This window comes from Haliotis rufescens, unplaced genomic scaffold (assembly GCF_023055435.1).
Source record: "Haliotis rufescens isolate VD_foot unplaced genomic scaffold, xgHalRufe1.0.p SCAF_21, whole genome shotgun sequence".
NCBI classification, from domain to species: domain Eukaryota; kingdom Metazoa; phylum Mollusca; class Gastropoda; order Lepetellida; family Haliotidae; genus Haliotis; species Haliotis rufescens.
Window position 1 is genome coordinate 5,837,124 of NW_025963902.1, and position 18,086 is coordinate 5,855,209.

General features: G+C 44.0%; 1 protein-coding gene across 4 annotated transcripts; it reads right to left on the reverse strand.

The window, feature by feature from the left end:
• Positions 1 to 197: 197 nt before the first annotated feature.
• On the reverse strand, positions 198 to 13,695 carry LOC124133445 (cytosolic sulfotransferase 1-like). Of its 4 annotated transcripts, none has more exons than XM_046497878.2 (6): positions 13,484 to 13,690; positions 11,521 to 11,683; positions 6,967 to 7,287; positions 5,791 to 5,894; positions 4,013 to 4,163; positions 198 to 665 (listed from the first exon to the last, which is right to left on the reverse strand). In XM_046497878.2, exons 2-6 carry the CDS (start codon positions 11,678 to 11,680, stop codon positions 547 to 549), a joined length of 855 nt encoding a protein of 284 aa, XP_046353834.2. In that variant the 5' UTR covers positions 11,681 to 11,683; positions 13,484 to 13,690; the 3' UTR covers positions 198 to 546. The 4 variants fall into 4 exon arrangements, with proteins under 4 accessions (XP_046353834.2, XP_046353833.2, XP_048257121.1 ...); XM_046497877.2 differs by having other exon boundaries at positions 13,367 to 13,690; XM_048401164.1 differs by lacking the exon at positions 5,791 to 5,894 and having other exon boundaries at positions 7,100 to 7,287; positions 13,367 to 13,695.
• Between the last annotated feature and the right edge of the window lie 4,391 nt (positions 13,696 to 18,086).

Consider the following 18,086-nt stretch of genomic DNA (forward strand, 5'->3'; position numbering starts at 1 on the left):
ATTGCCTGGGATTTATCATGTCTTGAGACATACTAAGGAGTTTAAGCCAGTATTGCCAACATCCATCCAGTATCAACGTGAATACCAAAAAGACCACATTCCCCCAGTACTGCACCATTTTTAACTCCCAAAACAAATTTGCAAATCTTGGCTTGAAAATGTTCGAAAAACAACCATTCATAAATACCCCAAATCTCTGAACAATGGAAAAGAATTTTATTAATCTGATCGTCAAACATTCTAAAACAATACCTTTGGAGAAATATTTCGCATTCTATGACAAAGTAGTTTTATAGGAACCAGCTCTTTACTAGCTTAGGACACCAATGTCCGAACAGTAAATGGTAACACTGTACATTTTTATTTCAGTGATTGTTAACATATAAAACTGAGGACAAGATTTTCTAAATGTGAACCCATTGTTGAGCCAACTGTATCAGCAGCATTTAACATATCTCTATAATGTCATCAGCAATACTATTCCTCCTTGTGTCAGGTATCTTCTCTGGATAACATGAGACGTAAGTTAATAGGATGACCGGTACCTCAGTCATCTAGTGTGTATCTGAATTTTATTGGGATGTCAGCCATCTTCTCCTTGTAGAGCTGATCAAACCACTCTTTCTGTGCCACAGTGAACCAGTTCTTCCAGTCACCCACTTTACCTGGAAATATGCAGACAATAGTGACACGGCACTGTAGCTCACCTGGACATGTGCAGACAATAGTGCCGCGGCACTGTGGCTCACCTGGACATGTGCACACAATAGGGTCACGGCTCTGTAGCTCACCTTGACATGTGCAGACAATAGGGTCACGGCTCTGTAGCTCACCTTGACATGTGCAGACAATAGGGTCACGGCACTGTAGCTCACCCTGACATGTGCAGACAATAGTGTCACGGCACTGTAGCTCACCCTGACATGTGCAGACAATAGTGCAACGGCATTGTAGCTCATCTGGACATGTGCAGAAAATAGTGTCACGGCACTGTAGCTCACCCTGACATGTGCAGACAATAGTGCTACGGCACTGTAGCTCACCTGGACAAATGCAGACAATAGTGATACGGCATTGTAGCTCATCTGGACATGTGCAGACAATAGTGCCAGTGTACTGTAGCTAACCTGGGATAGTGTCGCGGCACTGTAGCTCACCTGGTAGATGAAGAGTCGGCGCAATACAACCTGCTTAACGCTTGACTTTAATATTTGAAATAACAGCTGCGATTTGGCATTAATCAACACGACGGGCATAAAGAAGAATCTGACTGAAACCTTTTGAACACATTCATATATCCGCACTACTGAAATGTATGCCAAGATCCTCTTCCGTCCAGTGTCTGAAACTCGCAAGATTAAACCGAGATCCGCAAGGGCCAGCCCATTTAAAAACTGTAGGGCCAGTAGAAAAAAACTGTAGGCCCAAACATTTTAACTGAAGCGGGAGACATAATCTTGCAATATACACTACAAAACACAACCAGTCATCCAAAACTTTTACTGCTACCACGCCGAGTTCCCACAGACTCAGTGAAGATAAAGATGAAGCCTATATTTATCAGGAAATTATCAGCGTGTAAAACATTTTTGCGACTACATGTCATACACCATATGAAAGATCTAATCATACTGCTTATACATATGAAAGGACCGCCTCCGTGGTCTAATGTTAGAGCGTCCGCCCGGAGAGCGGAAGGTCCGGGGTTCGATCCCCGGCCGCGTCATACCAAAAGACGTTAAAAGATGGTACTTGTTGTTACCCTGTCTGGCGCTCGGCATTAAGGGCCTAAAACAAGGACTGATCGGCTCGGAGTCAGTATGCTGTGTCTGAGTGGGGTATTCATGTTAAACTGCGGCTTGGTATCTCAGTGTGCTAGCACTATAAATCGGCATCAGTCCGGACAAGTACAAGCAGCCACACACACACATGCATGCACGTCGCTATATAAGTGCAATAATCTTGGACGCGACGTTAAACCCCATTTCACCTCACCTCACCTATAAATATGAAAGTTATGTTTGTCACATTGCTTAAAAAATGCTTAACAAATAATTACTTGAATAAAAAGCAGGCCGTAATGTCCTGCTGAAATTTAAAACAATCAGCCCAAGGACAAATCTGTCGGCCTCGGGCCTACGGGCCAATGTCTATTTCGAAAACTGCCTCCATCAGTTTAATGGTGATCGGGAGAACACGTCATGGCGTCATTTGGACGTATGGATCAGGTGAGTTTAACAAAAACGTTCTCTGGGACGTCACGATACGTATACATGTACGCCAAACGAATGTAAATAGGCTGATGCGTACTCATGGTTTAAGCAATATTCAAACCATGTCAATACCTTGAATCAACTTCAAAACTTGTAACTGAGGACTTCAACCCGGTTTAGGCGTAGCTTAACACTTTACCCACTAGGCCGCCAGATGTTAGATATACATCTAACGTTAGGTACATAGTTAAGTTATAACATACACCAGGGAATAATTAACCATCAACTACGACCGCCAGAGAGCGATAACACGAGACGAGAGAGTGATAACACGAGACGAGAGAGTGATAACACGAGACGAGAAAGCGTTATTGTATATCGATATGTCGTCTCGTGTTATCGCTTTCACGTCTCGTGTTATCGCTTTCGCGTCTCGTGTTATCGCTTTCTCGTCTCGTGTTATCGCTTTCACGTCTCGTGTTATCGCTTTCACGTCTCGCGATATCCCCTCTAGACCATAATAGGGGTCTGACGTGTCATGTAATCAACACGATGAAAAACATATATATGTAAAACAACAGTAATGAATTGTTAAAACACACCTTATTATCAAAAAGAGTCATGTTGTTGCTTTCTTCATTTTTAGGGGGCCGAAGTGTTTTTTCTTCATCAAAGAGAGCTGATATTTTGTCCTGTCACAATACAGATTCTCCCTTTGTAAGGAATGTTGAAACTGTCTCACTTTTCACTAAAAGAAAATAACTGTTCAGATGTAGGTGAATTTAAATAAAGTGACAAAACCTTTTCCATATCAACAATCTACGGATTTCTGCGATAACTAATTGCTTGTTAATTAAATGGCCCTGGTAATGAGTTCTATATACAAGGTATGGGTCTTGTAAATCAATTAGTTATGATATAACACTGAGCACACCAATCACTCAATATTCTGTTGTTATGTTCAATAAATGAGCACAGTTACTTTTTTCCGTCAGTACATATTCAAAGTAGATCCGGGCTCTCAACTTGATTGAGTCCAAGTGAGGTGAGGTGAGGTGAGATGAGGTGAGGTGAGGTGAGGTGAGGTGAAGTGAGGTGAGGTGAAAAAGGGTTTAACGTCGCGTCCAAGATTATTGCACTTATATAGCGACGTGCATGTACGTGTTTGTGTGGCTGCTTGTACTAGTCCGGACTGATACCGATTTATAGTGCTAGCTCACTGAGATACCATGCCGCAGTTTAACATGAATACCCCACTCAGACACAGTCCTTGTTTTAGCCCCTTAATGCCGAGCGCCAGACAGGGTAACAACAAGTACCATCTTTGAACGTCTTTTGGTATGACGCGGCCGGGGATCGAACCCCGGACCTTCCGCTCTCCGGGCGGACGCTCTACCACTCGACCACGGAGGCGGTCTGATTGAATCCAAGGACAAGCTGAGAGCAGAAACTTGAACAGAACAATGGGATGACGTTTCCACGTTTTACGAGCCTCCCTAGTCAGTGGATGTTTTAACCCATTAATGCCAAGCGCTAGGCAGGGTAACAATAAGTACCATGTTTCCATCTTTTTGGTATGAAGCGGCCGGGGTTCGAAACCCCGACCTTCTGTTCTATGTTGGGGTAAATATGTCTTGTAACCATGAACAATGTAGCAGTTATTAAATCGACGATGGTCTATGGCCTGGTTCATGCTAGTATGGCCGAGTATAGATGGAGAGGTCATCGCCCTTCAACCATTGACCATGGTTCCTTCACACATGTTACGTAATGGTGTAAAAATCAAGAGGAACACTGACCTTTCCTGAAGGCATATTTCCCCATTTCCGTTGTTGCCTTTCGTTTCTGCATTGAATCGAAATGGCAGTGCTCACACACCTGCCTCACGAACTCATCAGATCTCGCCACACCAAGAAAATCTCGCAATTTCACGGCCTCCCTCACGGGATTCTACAGAAAGAGAAGAGACGTATTCAATACACAAGACCCACTTTACAGGCCCAGATATACCTAATGGGCGAAGAGCAACTTTAACCGAATGTTTTGTTTGTTTGTTTGTTTGTTTGTTTGTTTGCTTGCTTGCTTGTTTAACGCCGCACCCAGCAGTATTCCAGCTATATGGCAGCGAGTCTTTGAAAGGCATTTAGAAGTACTACACATAAGGAAGAAAATATATTGCTTGGATCTTTGTCTAGCTGGCTTCAATTTGCCCATTATTATTTTTACCTATCAGTGCGAATTATCCCCGGCCTTCCGTTTTCCCATTGTCCATTGGCAATTACCTATCAGTCATAATTTAAGTCCTTGCTTCTAGTTGTCCATAACTATCAGCGCTAATTACTGTAAAGTGTTGGCTTCCATTGTCAGTTGCTAATCACCTATCAGTGCTAGTTATCTGTTGGCTTCTCTTGTTAAGTTTCCACCTTTTGTTATCTTATTACTTTTGTTGTTCTTACATACCCGTGATGATCCGGGATAGAATAGGTCTTCAGCAACCCATGCTTGCCGTAAAAGGCGACTATGCTTGTCGTAAGAGGCGACTAACGGGATCGGGTGGTCAGGCTCGCTGACTTGGTTGGTGCATGTCATCGTATCCCAATTGCGTGGCTCGATGCTCATGATGTCAATCAGTTGATTGTCTTGTTCAGACTCGTTTTTGTACAGACCGCCGTCATATAGCTGGGATATTGCTGAGAGCGGCGTTAAACAACATGTAACTGAAACTGTTGGCCTTTCATGTACATATATATGCTCTCTGCCTCATATCATTCATTCACCAGATGAATGAGTAAGTATATACTCCGAAACGCTGTGTTTCTCAAAATAAAGAATTTGACATCCATAAATTATCTTCCTCATATGACGGCGGTCTGGAAATAATCGAGTCTGGACTCGACGATCCAGTGATTGACCTCGTGAACCTCGACATACGCAATGGGGATAGATGGCATGCATCTACCAAATCAGAGGGCCTGACTCTTATGACAAACAAGGGTTGCTGAAGACTAAATCTAACCCGAATCTTCACGGGGCTCAACCGAATATAACAAAACTTGATAGTGCTGGCCCACTGAGACACCATGCCACAGATCAACATGAATACCGAGCCAACCAGTCCTTGTTTTAGCCCCTTAATGCCGAGCGCCAGGCAGGGTAACAGCAAGTACCATCTGTTGACGTCTTTTGGTATGACGCGGCCCGGGATCGAACCCCGGACCTTCCGTTCTCCTGGTAGACGCTCTTACCACAAGACCACACAGGCGGTCCCGTAATAACTATTATGATTATTCAAATTGTTTCCATGCATTTTGAGGTCCAATCGAGACACAGAATATACGGAGTTACGAACTATATGTGGCGGAATCTGGCGTTACTCGGTTTACAGTGATTTCATGCATTATCACTACGCCATTGCTGCCTTAAGTATTATGTAGGTTGCGAAACAAGCCGACTGGATCCGAGTGGACCCGAGTGGACCCGTGGGGACAAATTGGTAAAGTTCACGAAGTGACTGGAATATTGGTGTTGAAAAGTCCTGCCCCTTCCTCAACGATATCCTCTTTGATATCTTTGATACCTCTTTAAAGTCCTCATAGACCAGGGTAAGAATGGGGTGGTCAGGATTGGCCCTTTTAACCTCCTCCCAATGCCGGGTATGGTCAAACCACGACCCATAACAAACTGAAACAATACAGGATTGCAATTATTTAAAGCCAGGAAGTTATTTTATGCGCATGCATTTTTATCAAAATATCAGCATCACTATGTGTTCAAGAAAACATATGTTTGTTTCCTGTTTAACTCCACACTCAGTTTGTTTGTTGTTTAACGCCACACTCAGCGACATTCCAGCTATATGACGGCGGTCTGTCAACAATCGAGTCTGGACCAGCCAATCCAGTGACTGACGTCATGAGCATCGATCCACGATGACATGCATCAACCAAGTCAGCGAGCCTGACCACCTGATCCCGTTAGTCGCCTCTTTCGGCAAGCATGGGTTGCTGAAGACCTATTCTACACCGGATCTTCACGAGTCACCACACTCAGTAATAAATCCAGCAATAGTATGATGGTCAGCGACTCAAGGGAACCCCCGTAGTCATTTATCGTCGACATACCACGTGTGGATTTCTGGTCAGAATATAGGTTCCAATCAACCTATGCTTGTCATACTTTGCGATTTAAAAGACCAAGGAGGCATTAAACAACATGGTTTTAAATCATTTTTAATTATTATTTTATGGTGTTGCCTTAAGTGGATTCTATAGAATAAAGTTTTTATTTTTGGTCGTACATATTTTTGTTGGCCATTTTTTGGCCATTTACGTGCAAGGTTGTGGGTGAAGTTTTTTGTTTAACAGTAAAATTAAAATTAAATTAATTGAATTAAAGTCAACTTGACGAGGTAGGAAAGCCCTAGGTGATGCAGGTCGTGGACGTTATGTACTTGGGTGTAACCAAAGAGGATGGGTATGGTGCTGACAAACCTAGCGACATAATAATCTCGGGTTGGTGAACACTGATAAGTACTTAGTAAAATATCTGTAATATATTGTAGTATTGTAAACGTTCTCAATAATATAAGCCAGAAATATGCTGTTGGGACGTTCACAACATACAAAGGGAACTAACTCCGGTGATTCCCTAATCCGAGCATTTATCATACCAGACGATTTCACTTGTAACAATACCGTCCGGATCTCGTCTTATTTCTGTTTAGATAATAATTTTTTCTTTAGACTATACATACATTTCCCGTTGAAGTACGGCCTACAGAAGTTGCTCCACTTCCCGCTGTAGTCGCAGAAGGTGAGAACGCGCAGGAAGTTGAAGTATGACACCGCAACGTCCAAAGGGTTCCGAAGTACACAAATCAGCTTCACCTTCTTCTTAAGCACATCCGCCGGAAGTTGTTCAAGGCGCAGGTGCGTGTTTAGAATTCTGGGCGAGGGGAGGTCTCGGTATGCTGTCTCGGGCGAACTGTCAATCATGGTGACCATCTTCTGGAAGTCATCGACGTCAACACTTCCGGCTAACAGGAAGTGGATTATCTCCGTCACCCAATGGGATCCTGTAAAGTAATATAAGGACATCATGTGATCAGTGCTTTCCTTATCCTCGGTATCCCCTAATCCGTTGTTTAGTATCAGTTTTTTCTATATGTCACTACTGGGGGTTACCGATTGTCCCGTTAGAAAACTCTGCTAATGCGTGCTGTAGGATTTACTGCTCACTTCAACATTTCAAATTGGCTACAAATCAAAATGTTTTGAAAGATCTTAATACCAATTTTATCCCGGATTACTTCCTAATATGTATAATTCCTCGAAAGTGACGTTTGTAAAACGATTGAAGATTGAAGTAAATAGTGTTTTAATGGTGATCGCCATCTTTCATACCAATTTCAAACCTTTAATAGAATCAATCATCTCTCACTGTTATAATAAACTGTAAATAAAAGCGACACATCCCTTTCCATAACCCGAGTATGTCATAAGGGGCGGACCATTTGATATTTAGGGGGAGGGGGAGGGGGAGGGTCATTTTATTTTGGTAGAGATATGTTCTTTTCATCATATCTAGAGGCTGAAGTGTTAAGTGACATTAATAGATACAGCTGGGGATTAAGGGTCCTGCTGGGAGGGGACTTAGGATTAGAGGGAATAGGTGAATGTTTGCTGTATTCGTTAATCAGAAAAAGATGGCATTTCTGTGCATTTGGCTGAACAAAGTTTTAAAGAAACCTATTGAAGTGGTTTGGAATAAATCAATTCCCCTGAACGTGGTGGAGCTTTTGTCCTCAAAAACTTTTTTAAAATAGTGACAATATTGAAAGTACAAGCATATGGTAAAATGCATTTCTCCAATCACAAAGATCAGTTTTTGACTCAGATTGGTCAGGATAAGGACAAACTCACTTACATTATTACTAAATAGAAACTGGAAACGCCAGACTCATTTGACCCTTTTTATAAGCAAAACGCAACCAATAGGAAGGAATGTTCCAGACAGGTGCATCTATGTTAGAAGGCAATATCATTCAGCCAAGTTCTTCTGAATGACACCGTCCGGTTGTCTTGGTTCAATAACGGGATAGTCCTTTCCGGTTTGCTGTAGATTATAGACGTCTCAATGCAGTTACCAAACCTATACTTTCCCCTCTACCACGTTTTGAAGATGTCGTTGATGCCATATAGAGGCGACAGCCATGCTAAGTGTCATTGATTGCGCAAGCGGCTTTTAGCAAATACCACACCATCCAGATACAAAACACAAGTCAGACTTCATAACACCTGATGGTGTTTTTGAATGGAAGTGCCTCCCTTTCAGCCTTAAAAATGCTCTTTAACCGTTTCAAGCACTAAAAGAAATGAATTGGCGTTACATATTAATATGTGAAGATGACATCATAATATCTTCTAAAACGTTTTGAGAACATTCGAGACTCGTGAAGATCCAGGATAGAATGGGTCTTTAGCAACCCATGTTTGCCGTAAAAGGAGACTATGCTTGTCCTAAGAGGCGACTAACGGGATCGGGTGGTCAGGCTGCTGACTTGGTTGATGCATGTCATTGTATACTGAGTGTATCGATGCTCATGATGTCAATCACTGGATTGTCTGGTCCAGACTCGATTATTCAGACCCCGTCATAGAGTTGAAATATTGCTGAGTGCGGCGTTAAACAAACAAAGAAACAAACAGAACATTTGAATCACCCCAAAAGATCAAAGAAGCAGCACTCACTCTAAAACCAAGCAAATGTAATTTCGTGACAAAACAAGTCACCTACTTAGGGCATATATTCAGCAAAGATGGCATCCATGTTGAGCCTTCAAAGATAGATAGTTACACAGATCCCAAGGCCTAAAAATGTCCATGATATAGGTTTGCCCTCCTATTATTGCAAATTTGTGGCAAACGTTTATGACATCGCCTCCCCCTATAGAACCTTCTGAAAAAAGATGCGTCTTTCAAATGGTCCAACAACTGCCAACAGGCAATCGAAAAGCCAAAGCAATCCCTGACAACAGCCTCATCCTTGCATATCCCGACCAAAACAAACCCTTAATCCTCACAAACTGCAATAAGGTACATTTAAGACCAACTTGAGTCTCATGGCATAAATTGTAATAATTAAATTTTAGTTGTGTTCATTGAAATTCCTGCATTCTGATTAGCTGAATTGGTCACGTGTTATTGCATTCATTACCCAATGAATGTAAAAAAATAAGCCACGTCCACCGAGGCGCACTACTTTTATTACTGCGGAATGTCGGGGAATCCCAATATTACAGTCGAGAGAATTCCCTTTCTGCTTACGTGTATCGTCATGCACATGACATTTAGCGACATTCATGTATATTCATTGTCCAAACTACTCTTTGAAACCGAAGGCCGAGAATGAATGAAACAGGAAACGTGCAGGCTCGCTCGCCTGTGTTTTCCCGCTCGCCTCGATTCAACTTTCATGTCTTCGGGTTTCATTTCTAACTAGTATTTTCCCAACTGTGTTTTACCGTAATCAGGGACGTAATGTTTGAATCTGGCGGTAACTGACCATGTTATTTGAAACAGCCGCCTTCTCCCGGACATATTTCTTCCGGTTCGTTACAGTCTGACTGTTGCAGTTCTTTTCGCGTAGCTGAATCTTACAAAAGTTTGCACATCCGTTTTTCGATTCATACCTCAATGAACCGAAAACAATACAGTCAATCCTTAAAAAAAATCCTATAGCGAACTACACAAGAAATAATGACATCACTTTCACCACCGCTATGTGACGAACTACACCAAAACTGATGACGTCACTCTCACAACCGCAATATGACGAAGGGCAACTCATTCCAAACGAACGAAAGTCCCACCGATCCGATAATAAGACCATGCCAAGAAACATTTGAAACAGCCGCCTCTCGGACATATTTCTTCCGGGTTCGTTACAGTCTGACTGTTGCAGTTCTTCTCGCCTCATGCCTTAATTGATCCTATGAACATTGTTTTGTTCCTACTCTCCGTTGATTGGCTACTCACTGTGTAGGCGTGTCAAGTTATGTGCATAAATTTAAGGATCACCTGATTCATGTCACGCCACAGTATGTATTCATGTTTATCAATCTCGTCATTTTTGTCTGCTTTGATATATTTAACTGTTTTTTGGTTAAACAATTGTAGATAAAACATGTTTTATGTTGTCGAATTTAATTATAAGCATTGACTGTGTATTTTTTCGGTTTATTGAGGTATGAATCGAAAAACGATGTGCAAACTTTTGAGTCATATCACGATGAGACAAGCAGGGTCAATGACCTTGTCCAAGGATACAGCACAGTGACTTGCATGATATGGCCTCTTGAAATGGAAGTTTGACATGATTATTTATAAATAGGGGCGGTCGGGTAGCCTAGTGGTTAAAGCGTTTGCTCGTCACGCCGAAGACCCGGGTTCGATTCCCGACATGGGTACAATGTGTGAAGCTCATTTCTGGTGTCCCCCGCCGTGATATTGCTGGAATATTGCTAAAAGCGGCGTAAAACCATACTCACTCACTATTTATAAATAAGGGCCACGTGCATATTGTCTCTCATGGAGATGTCTCTACGTCAATGATTATGGCTTTGTTCTCGGTATACTGTATATTGATGAGGATGGCTATATTGCGGTCGAGACTTTTTATTTTATTTCAAGCAGATGGAGTTTTTATATACACAAAATTGTGAGCTGCTTCATATTCTTTACAGACACACATCCACACACTCACACACTCTCTCTAAATGTCTTCTCACATCTTACATGCAACAGTGAGTGAGTTGGGTTTAATGCCGCGTTTAACAGTATTCCAGTTATATCACGGCGTGTCAGCTTAATGTGGGAGGAAAGCCCGAAGTGATACAGGTCTCAGACGTTTGCCACTTCGGTGAAACCCACGAGCACGGGTATAATGCTGACAAACCTAGAAACATAATAGGGGCGAACCTGGATTCGAACCCACAATCATAGATTTCTGGCGTGCCCAAGGGACGCAACTCTGCACAGGGAATCGCAGCGCCTTACATGCAACAAATAATTTTAATGAAACATGGTCATACTATAGATGTAAAGCCGTCAAGAACGCTTTATTGATGACTTGTACACCGTTCTGGCCCCAGGGTAAAGCTCCCATCTGTTTGTTGTTTAAGGCTGCACTCAGCAATATTCCAGCTATATGACGGCGGTCTGTAAATAATCGCGTCTGGACCCCGCAATCCAGTGACTGACATCATGCCTTTTACGGCAAGTATTGGTAAGCTCCCATCTTTTCTCACCTGCCTTTGGGTATGCTGATACAATGATGTCGTCGCTACGCACGTTGACACTTGCGAGGTTATGGAAGGCGTTGATGTCGCCATTGGGCAGCACCTGTCCGTCTGTCTCCAGGAACGACGCCCCGTCTCCCCCATCGTCAAGGATCCGAACTACGTTCATCTTCTGGACGTTAAATAAATACTCCTCACACAGATGTTAACATTTACATTTCAAAGTGAGTGAATGAATGGTGATTTACGCCGAAGTCAGTTTATTATACCGTGTAAATGTTTGTTTGTTGGTTGGTTAACGCCGCACTCAGCAATATTGACACCCGATCCCGTTAGTCACCTCTTATCGCTAGCATAGTCGCCTTTTAGGGCAAGCATGGGTTGTTGAAGACCTTTTCTACCCCGGATCTTCACAGGTCTAGCGTGTAAATGAATGTATCTGGACCAGTCAAACAAGCGAATACAATGTATATAAGAGAAAACAAACATCCATCAGAGTATCCTGATCAATTGATATTGATGGAAATACCAGAAAGTATCAAGAAAAGGCACCGAATGTTTCTCGATTTTCAAACAAGAGCAGGCAGTACTTCACCCCTACAGGGCCTCTATAACTACTTCTATACCGCACAGACAGCGTTAGTGTGACTGTGTACTCATTATAACACCACAACTTTCATTTCACATCACAATACAATCAATAACTGTTCAATTATTTGCTTAACTGTGAGAATGTTTTATGTGTTGCGTGGAACTCGCCGCTATGGGTTCCTCGTTCCTACTCTCGTACAGGCTATGGAATGAATGAGTGAGTGAGTATGGTTTTACGCCGCTTTTAGCAATATTCCAGCAATTTCACGGCGGGGGACACCAGAAATGGGCTTCACACATTGTACCCATGTCGGGAATCAAACCCGGGTATTCGGCGTGATGAGCTTACGCTTTAACCACTAGGCTACCCGACACACCAAAATCCCTGCTCAGAATTTGTATCACTAATTTCTTGTTTATTTGGATCGTGCACACAAACCTCCTTGATGAAATATATCAACCTGAAATTGTCCTTAAATCGCGGCTCTTTTGTCTTTGACTGGACAGTAACAAACCGAATAGTTTGCAAAACCACTATTTGACTTGAATGATCTGACAAGAGCAATTTAACGAAATATGTGGGTCGCCGGCGGGATTCGAACTCACGAAGATCTCACGGAAAGCTAACGAATGTACAATATGGAACATCTGAAAAATTAACAATTTAATATGTACCAACATCAAAACTGAAAGTTACTCAATGAGTCTTTTAAATAATACGTATAACGAACATGTGTTGTGGTAACTGTTCGTTAATAGAAATGACTAGACAGAAGCAAATACTCGGTCCTTGATCAGGGCTGGGTTTTCTTAAAAGTATTCATTAACATGTATACGGTATGCGTGTGTGACCGATGCATTTTCTCATGTTGGTCTGATATGAATTGTATACTTGACCCAGGGCATTCATTCCATAGCCTGTACGACAGCTCGATGACCCCACAGAGTGAGGTCCAAGCGACACATAAAACATTCTCACAGTTAAGTAAATAATTTTTGAACAGTTATATAAAACGGTTATCATTGCAATGTTGATTAAACATGTTTAGACACATTTGACGCGATAACACTTTGATACAACTGGCATTTATATTTCTTTATAAACTTTGAACGTCAATGCTAGAAAATAACCAGTCTCGATTTTCCAACGAAACCGACACCAATGGACGTAAAAGGCAACATAGCGGTTTCACTGTGACTGGATCACTAAAACATCAGTGATAACACCAGGTGTTGGCGAAAAAAGTAAGCATATTCTGCCTACCTGTTGTACCCGCCAATCCACTCACAATTTGCATGAAAAAGGCACAGCAATCCAAACACACCCAACTGAGTTCCGTCTCCACAAATATCTTCTTGAGCAATGTTGCGAAGATCTTACCTTATACTTCAATTACATCCGAAGAGTCTATCAAATTGACAATTCAATATTTTTCGCACTGGGACGAGGGGAACAATGTGTCCCAATTGCCGTATAGGTCAAAGCCCTGAATGCAGTTCAGATAAAGTCGGTTTGAATGTAGGTCAATTGCAGTCGTGTTTCTGTATCATGTCTGTTAACTGGAACAACCTGCTGGTATGTCGATCAGGGACGTTTTCAGGAGGTTCGTTACGTGACAGGGGTCAAGGGTGTCCCAATTGTCTCAGGCGCCGAACTTCACTGTGGAGAATTATGTCCACTGGGTATACCAGAACCTATGATTGTGGGTTCGAATCCCGGTTCGCCCCGATTATGTTTCCAGGTTTGTCAGATCCATACTCATGTTCGTGGTTTAACCAAAGTGGTAAACGTCTGAGACCTGCATCACTTTGGGCTTTCCTCCCACATAATAACTGGAATACTGTTCAAAGTTGACTTGTGTGAGTGGGTAAGTGAGTATTGTTTTACGCCGCTTCTTGTTGACTTGATTGTACGGGTTCAGAGGGAAGTGTATCACACGTAGATCCTGACGTCACCGTAGTTGCGCCAGGCGGGAAGTATCACGCGTAGATATCTACTACAACGTAGTTGCACCAGGCGGGAAGTATCACGCGTAGATACCTACTACACCGTAGTTGCGCCAAGCGGGATGTATCACACGTAGATCCTGACGTCACCGTAGTTGCGCCAGGCGGGAAGTATCACGCGTAGATCCCGACGTCACCGTAGTTGCACCAGGCAGGAAGTATCACGCGTAGATACCTACTACAGCGTAGTTGCGCCAGGCGGGAAGTATCACGTGTAGATACCTACTACAGCGTAGTTGCGCCAGGCGGGAAGTATCACGCGTAGATACCTACGTCACCGTAGTTGCACCAGGCGGGAAGTACCACGCGTAGATACATTCTACACCGTAGTTGCACAAGGCGGGAAGTATCACGCGTAGATACCTACTACACCGTAGTTGCACCAGGTGGGAAGTACCACACGTAGATCCCCACTACATCGTACATACGCGAGGGGGAAGTATCACACGTAGATCCCCACTACATCGTACATACGCCAGGTGGGAAGTACCACACGTGGATCCCCACTACATCGTACATACGCCAGGTGGGAAGTACCACACGTAGATCCCCACTACACCGTAGTTGCACCAGGTGGGAAGTACCACACGTAGATCCCCACTACATCGTACATACGCCAGGTGGGAAGTATCACACGTAGATCCCCACTACACCGTAGTTGCACCAGGTGGGAAGTACCACACGTAGATCCCCACTACATCGTAGTTGCACCAGGTGGGAAGTACCACACGTAGATCCCCACTACATCGTACATACGCCAGGTGGGAAGAATCACACGTGGATCCCCACTACATCGTACATACGCCAGGTGGGAAGTACCACACGTAGATCCCCACTACACCGTACATACGCCAGGTAGGAAGTACCACACGTAGATCCCCACTACATCGTACATACGCCAGGTGGGAAGTACCACACGTAGATCCCCACTACACCGTACATACGCCAGGTGGGAAGTACCATACGTAGATCCCCACTACATCGTACATACGCCAGGTGGGAAGTACCACACGTAGATCCCCACTACACCGTACATACGCCAGGTGGGAAGTACCATACGTAGATCCCCACTACATCGTACATACGCCAGGTGGGAAGTACCACACGTAGATCCCCACTACATCGTACATACGCCAGGTGGGAAGTACCACACGTAGATCCCCACTACATCGTACATACGCCAGGTGGGAAGAATCACACGTGGATCCCCACTACATCGTACATACGCCAGGTGGGAAGTACCACACGTGGATCCCCACTACATCGTACATACGCCAGGTGGGAAGTACCACACGTAGATCCCCACTACACCGTAGTTGCACCAGGTGGGAAGTATCACACGTAGATCCCCACTACATCGTACATACGCCAGGTGGGAAGTATCACACGTAGATCCCCACTACATCGTACATACGCCAGGTGGGAAGTACCACACGTGGATCCCCACCACATCGTACATACGCCAGGTGGGAAGTTCCACACGTAGATCCCCACTACACCGTACATACGCCATGCGGAAAGTGACTTCAGGACGTTCATTCTTCACACAACAAGTACCATCTTTTAACGTCTTTTGGTATGACGTGGCCGGGGATCGAACCCCGGACCTTCCGCTCTCCGGGAGGACGCTCTACTACTGGACCACGGAGGCGGTCGTGTTTCTTTGGAGCATGATGCTCATACACATAGTATTTTTTGTTATTGTGGGCAGCACTTAGTGATTGTTTGAGTACCTGGTAATGATAAAACCTTTGTTAATAAATAATTTTAAGCAATGCTACGGTATGACAGGAATTGCTCAAAACGAAGTTGCCAGACATCATAATGTTTATTGAAACACAATATAATCTCTTTGGAGAGGTTATGTACAACAGAGAAACACTCATGAATGGCGTTCCAACAAGACAACCGTATTCGGTTGGTGCATCCACGTAATCGATACCAAACTGCCACATTAACAGCTCGGACAATTCCTTGGTTGAAACTATTTGTTTGTTTTGTTTCTTGTTTAACGCCGCACTCAGCAATATTCCAGCTATGACGGCGGTCTGTAAATAATCGAGTCTGGACCAGACAGTCCAGTGATTGACATCATGAGCATCGATCATGACGATGATATATACATATCAACCAAGTCAGCGAGCCTGACCACCCGATCCCGTTAGTCGCCTCTCACGACAAGCATAGTCGCCTTGTACGGCAAGCATGGGTTGCTGAAGGCCAATTAGTGGCAAAACCGTACGCAACCGGTTGAGGGAGCACAGCATCCGGCCCCGACGTCCAGCGATACGCCCAGTTCTGTTTCCAAGTTACGGTAAGGCTCGCCTAGCTTGGTACTGAAAGTATCCGAGGTTCAGAAGAGTGAGTGAGTGAGTGAGTTGGATTTAACGCCGCTTTTAACAGTATTCCAGTTATATCGCAGCGTGTCAGCTTAATGTGGGAGGAAAGCCCGAAGTGATGCAGGTCTCAGACGTTTACCACTTCGGTGAAACCCACGAGCACGGGGAGGGTGCTGACAAACCTAGAAACATAATTGGGGCGAACCGGGATTCGAACCCACAATCATAGGTTTCTGGCGTGTCCAAGGGACGCAACTCTGCACAGCGAATCGCGGCGCCTTAGACGACTGGGCCACCCGTGCCCCAGGTTCAGAAGAGAACACTGGGACAGTATACTCTTCACAAGTGGTTCTAGGTTTCATCTCGACAGTCTGATGGTAGTGCAAGGGTCTGTAAGCGTCTAGGAGACCGTTTAACGAAGCTTGCGTTACTCAACGGCGTTAGTGTAATGGTATGGGGTGACATCACAACTCATGGGAGACAACTTATGGGAGAACACAACACATCGTCGTTAATGGCAATTTGAATGGCGTTCGCTACCGGGACGACATCGTTCGAAAGCAGGTTCCACCTGTTGTGCAAATGCAGGGACGTAACGTCACGTTGCAGCAGGATAATGTCCTCAGACATTTTGAGGGAGCATAACATTGTTTTACTACCATGATCGGCTGTTTCTCCAGACCTCTCCCCCATGGAACATGTCTGGGATGAGATAGGCCAACGCCTACGACAGGACCAGAACCAGCCGGTAACGCTGCTCAGTTAGGCAATCTTTGGTTGACATTTGGAACAACATCCCCGTGGATGTTTTCTATCATCGTCTTCAATGCACAGCCGCTGCCTCGCCTGTATCAACGCAACTGGTGGTGACACCCGATACTGACATTGTTAATTATGTTGTTACACCACCTCTCTTTTGGTGCGCGTCGCTCTGTCACCTGTTTCCAAGTATGGGTTTTGTTATGATGAAACATTGATCAGACGAATGGCCAAATATTATGTTATTTTCAATAAAATAGCATTTTGACCAGTATATGTGAAGCACTTTTTCCCGCTAGTATAAAACACTCCTACCTTACCAACACAAGTTGTCTGAAGAACCTCATAACCAGTGTACATTCTGTGTAAGTGATGTTACTGGCGGTGGGGTGAGGTGAGGTGAAATTGGGTTTAACGTCGCGTCCAAGATTATTGCACTTATATAGCGACTTGCATGAACGAGTATGTGTTTGTGTGGCTGCTTGTACTAGTCCGGACTGATGCCGATTTATAGTGCTAGCTCACTGAGATACCATGCCGCAGTTTAACATGAATACCCCACTCAAACACAGTAAACTGACACCGAGCCGACCAGTCCTTGTTTTAGCCCCTTAATGCCGACCGCCAGGCAGGGTAACAACAAGTACCATCTTTTAGCGTCTTTTGGTATGACGCGGCCGGGGATCGAACCCCGGACCTTCCGCTCTCCGGGCGGACGCTCTACCACTAGACCACGGAGGCGGTCTACTGGCGGTGGGAATTGTTGTCGTTATATATGAAGTAATTACAAGTGGCAGGAACTGAACTACAAGTGAAAAATAGCAAGTGTTTGAACAAAAAACAACAGCAGTGAGTGGAGTTTTTCAGAATGGTTTTGTG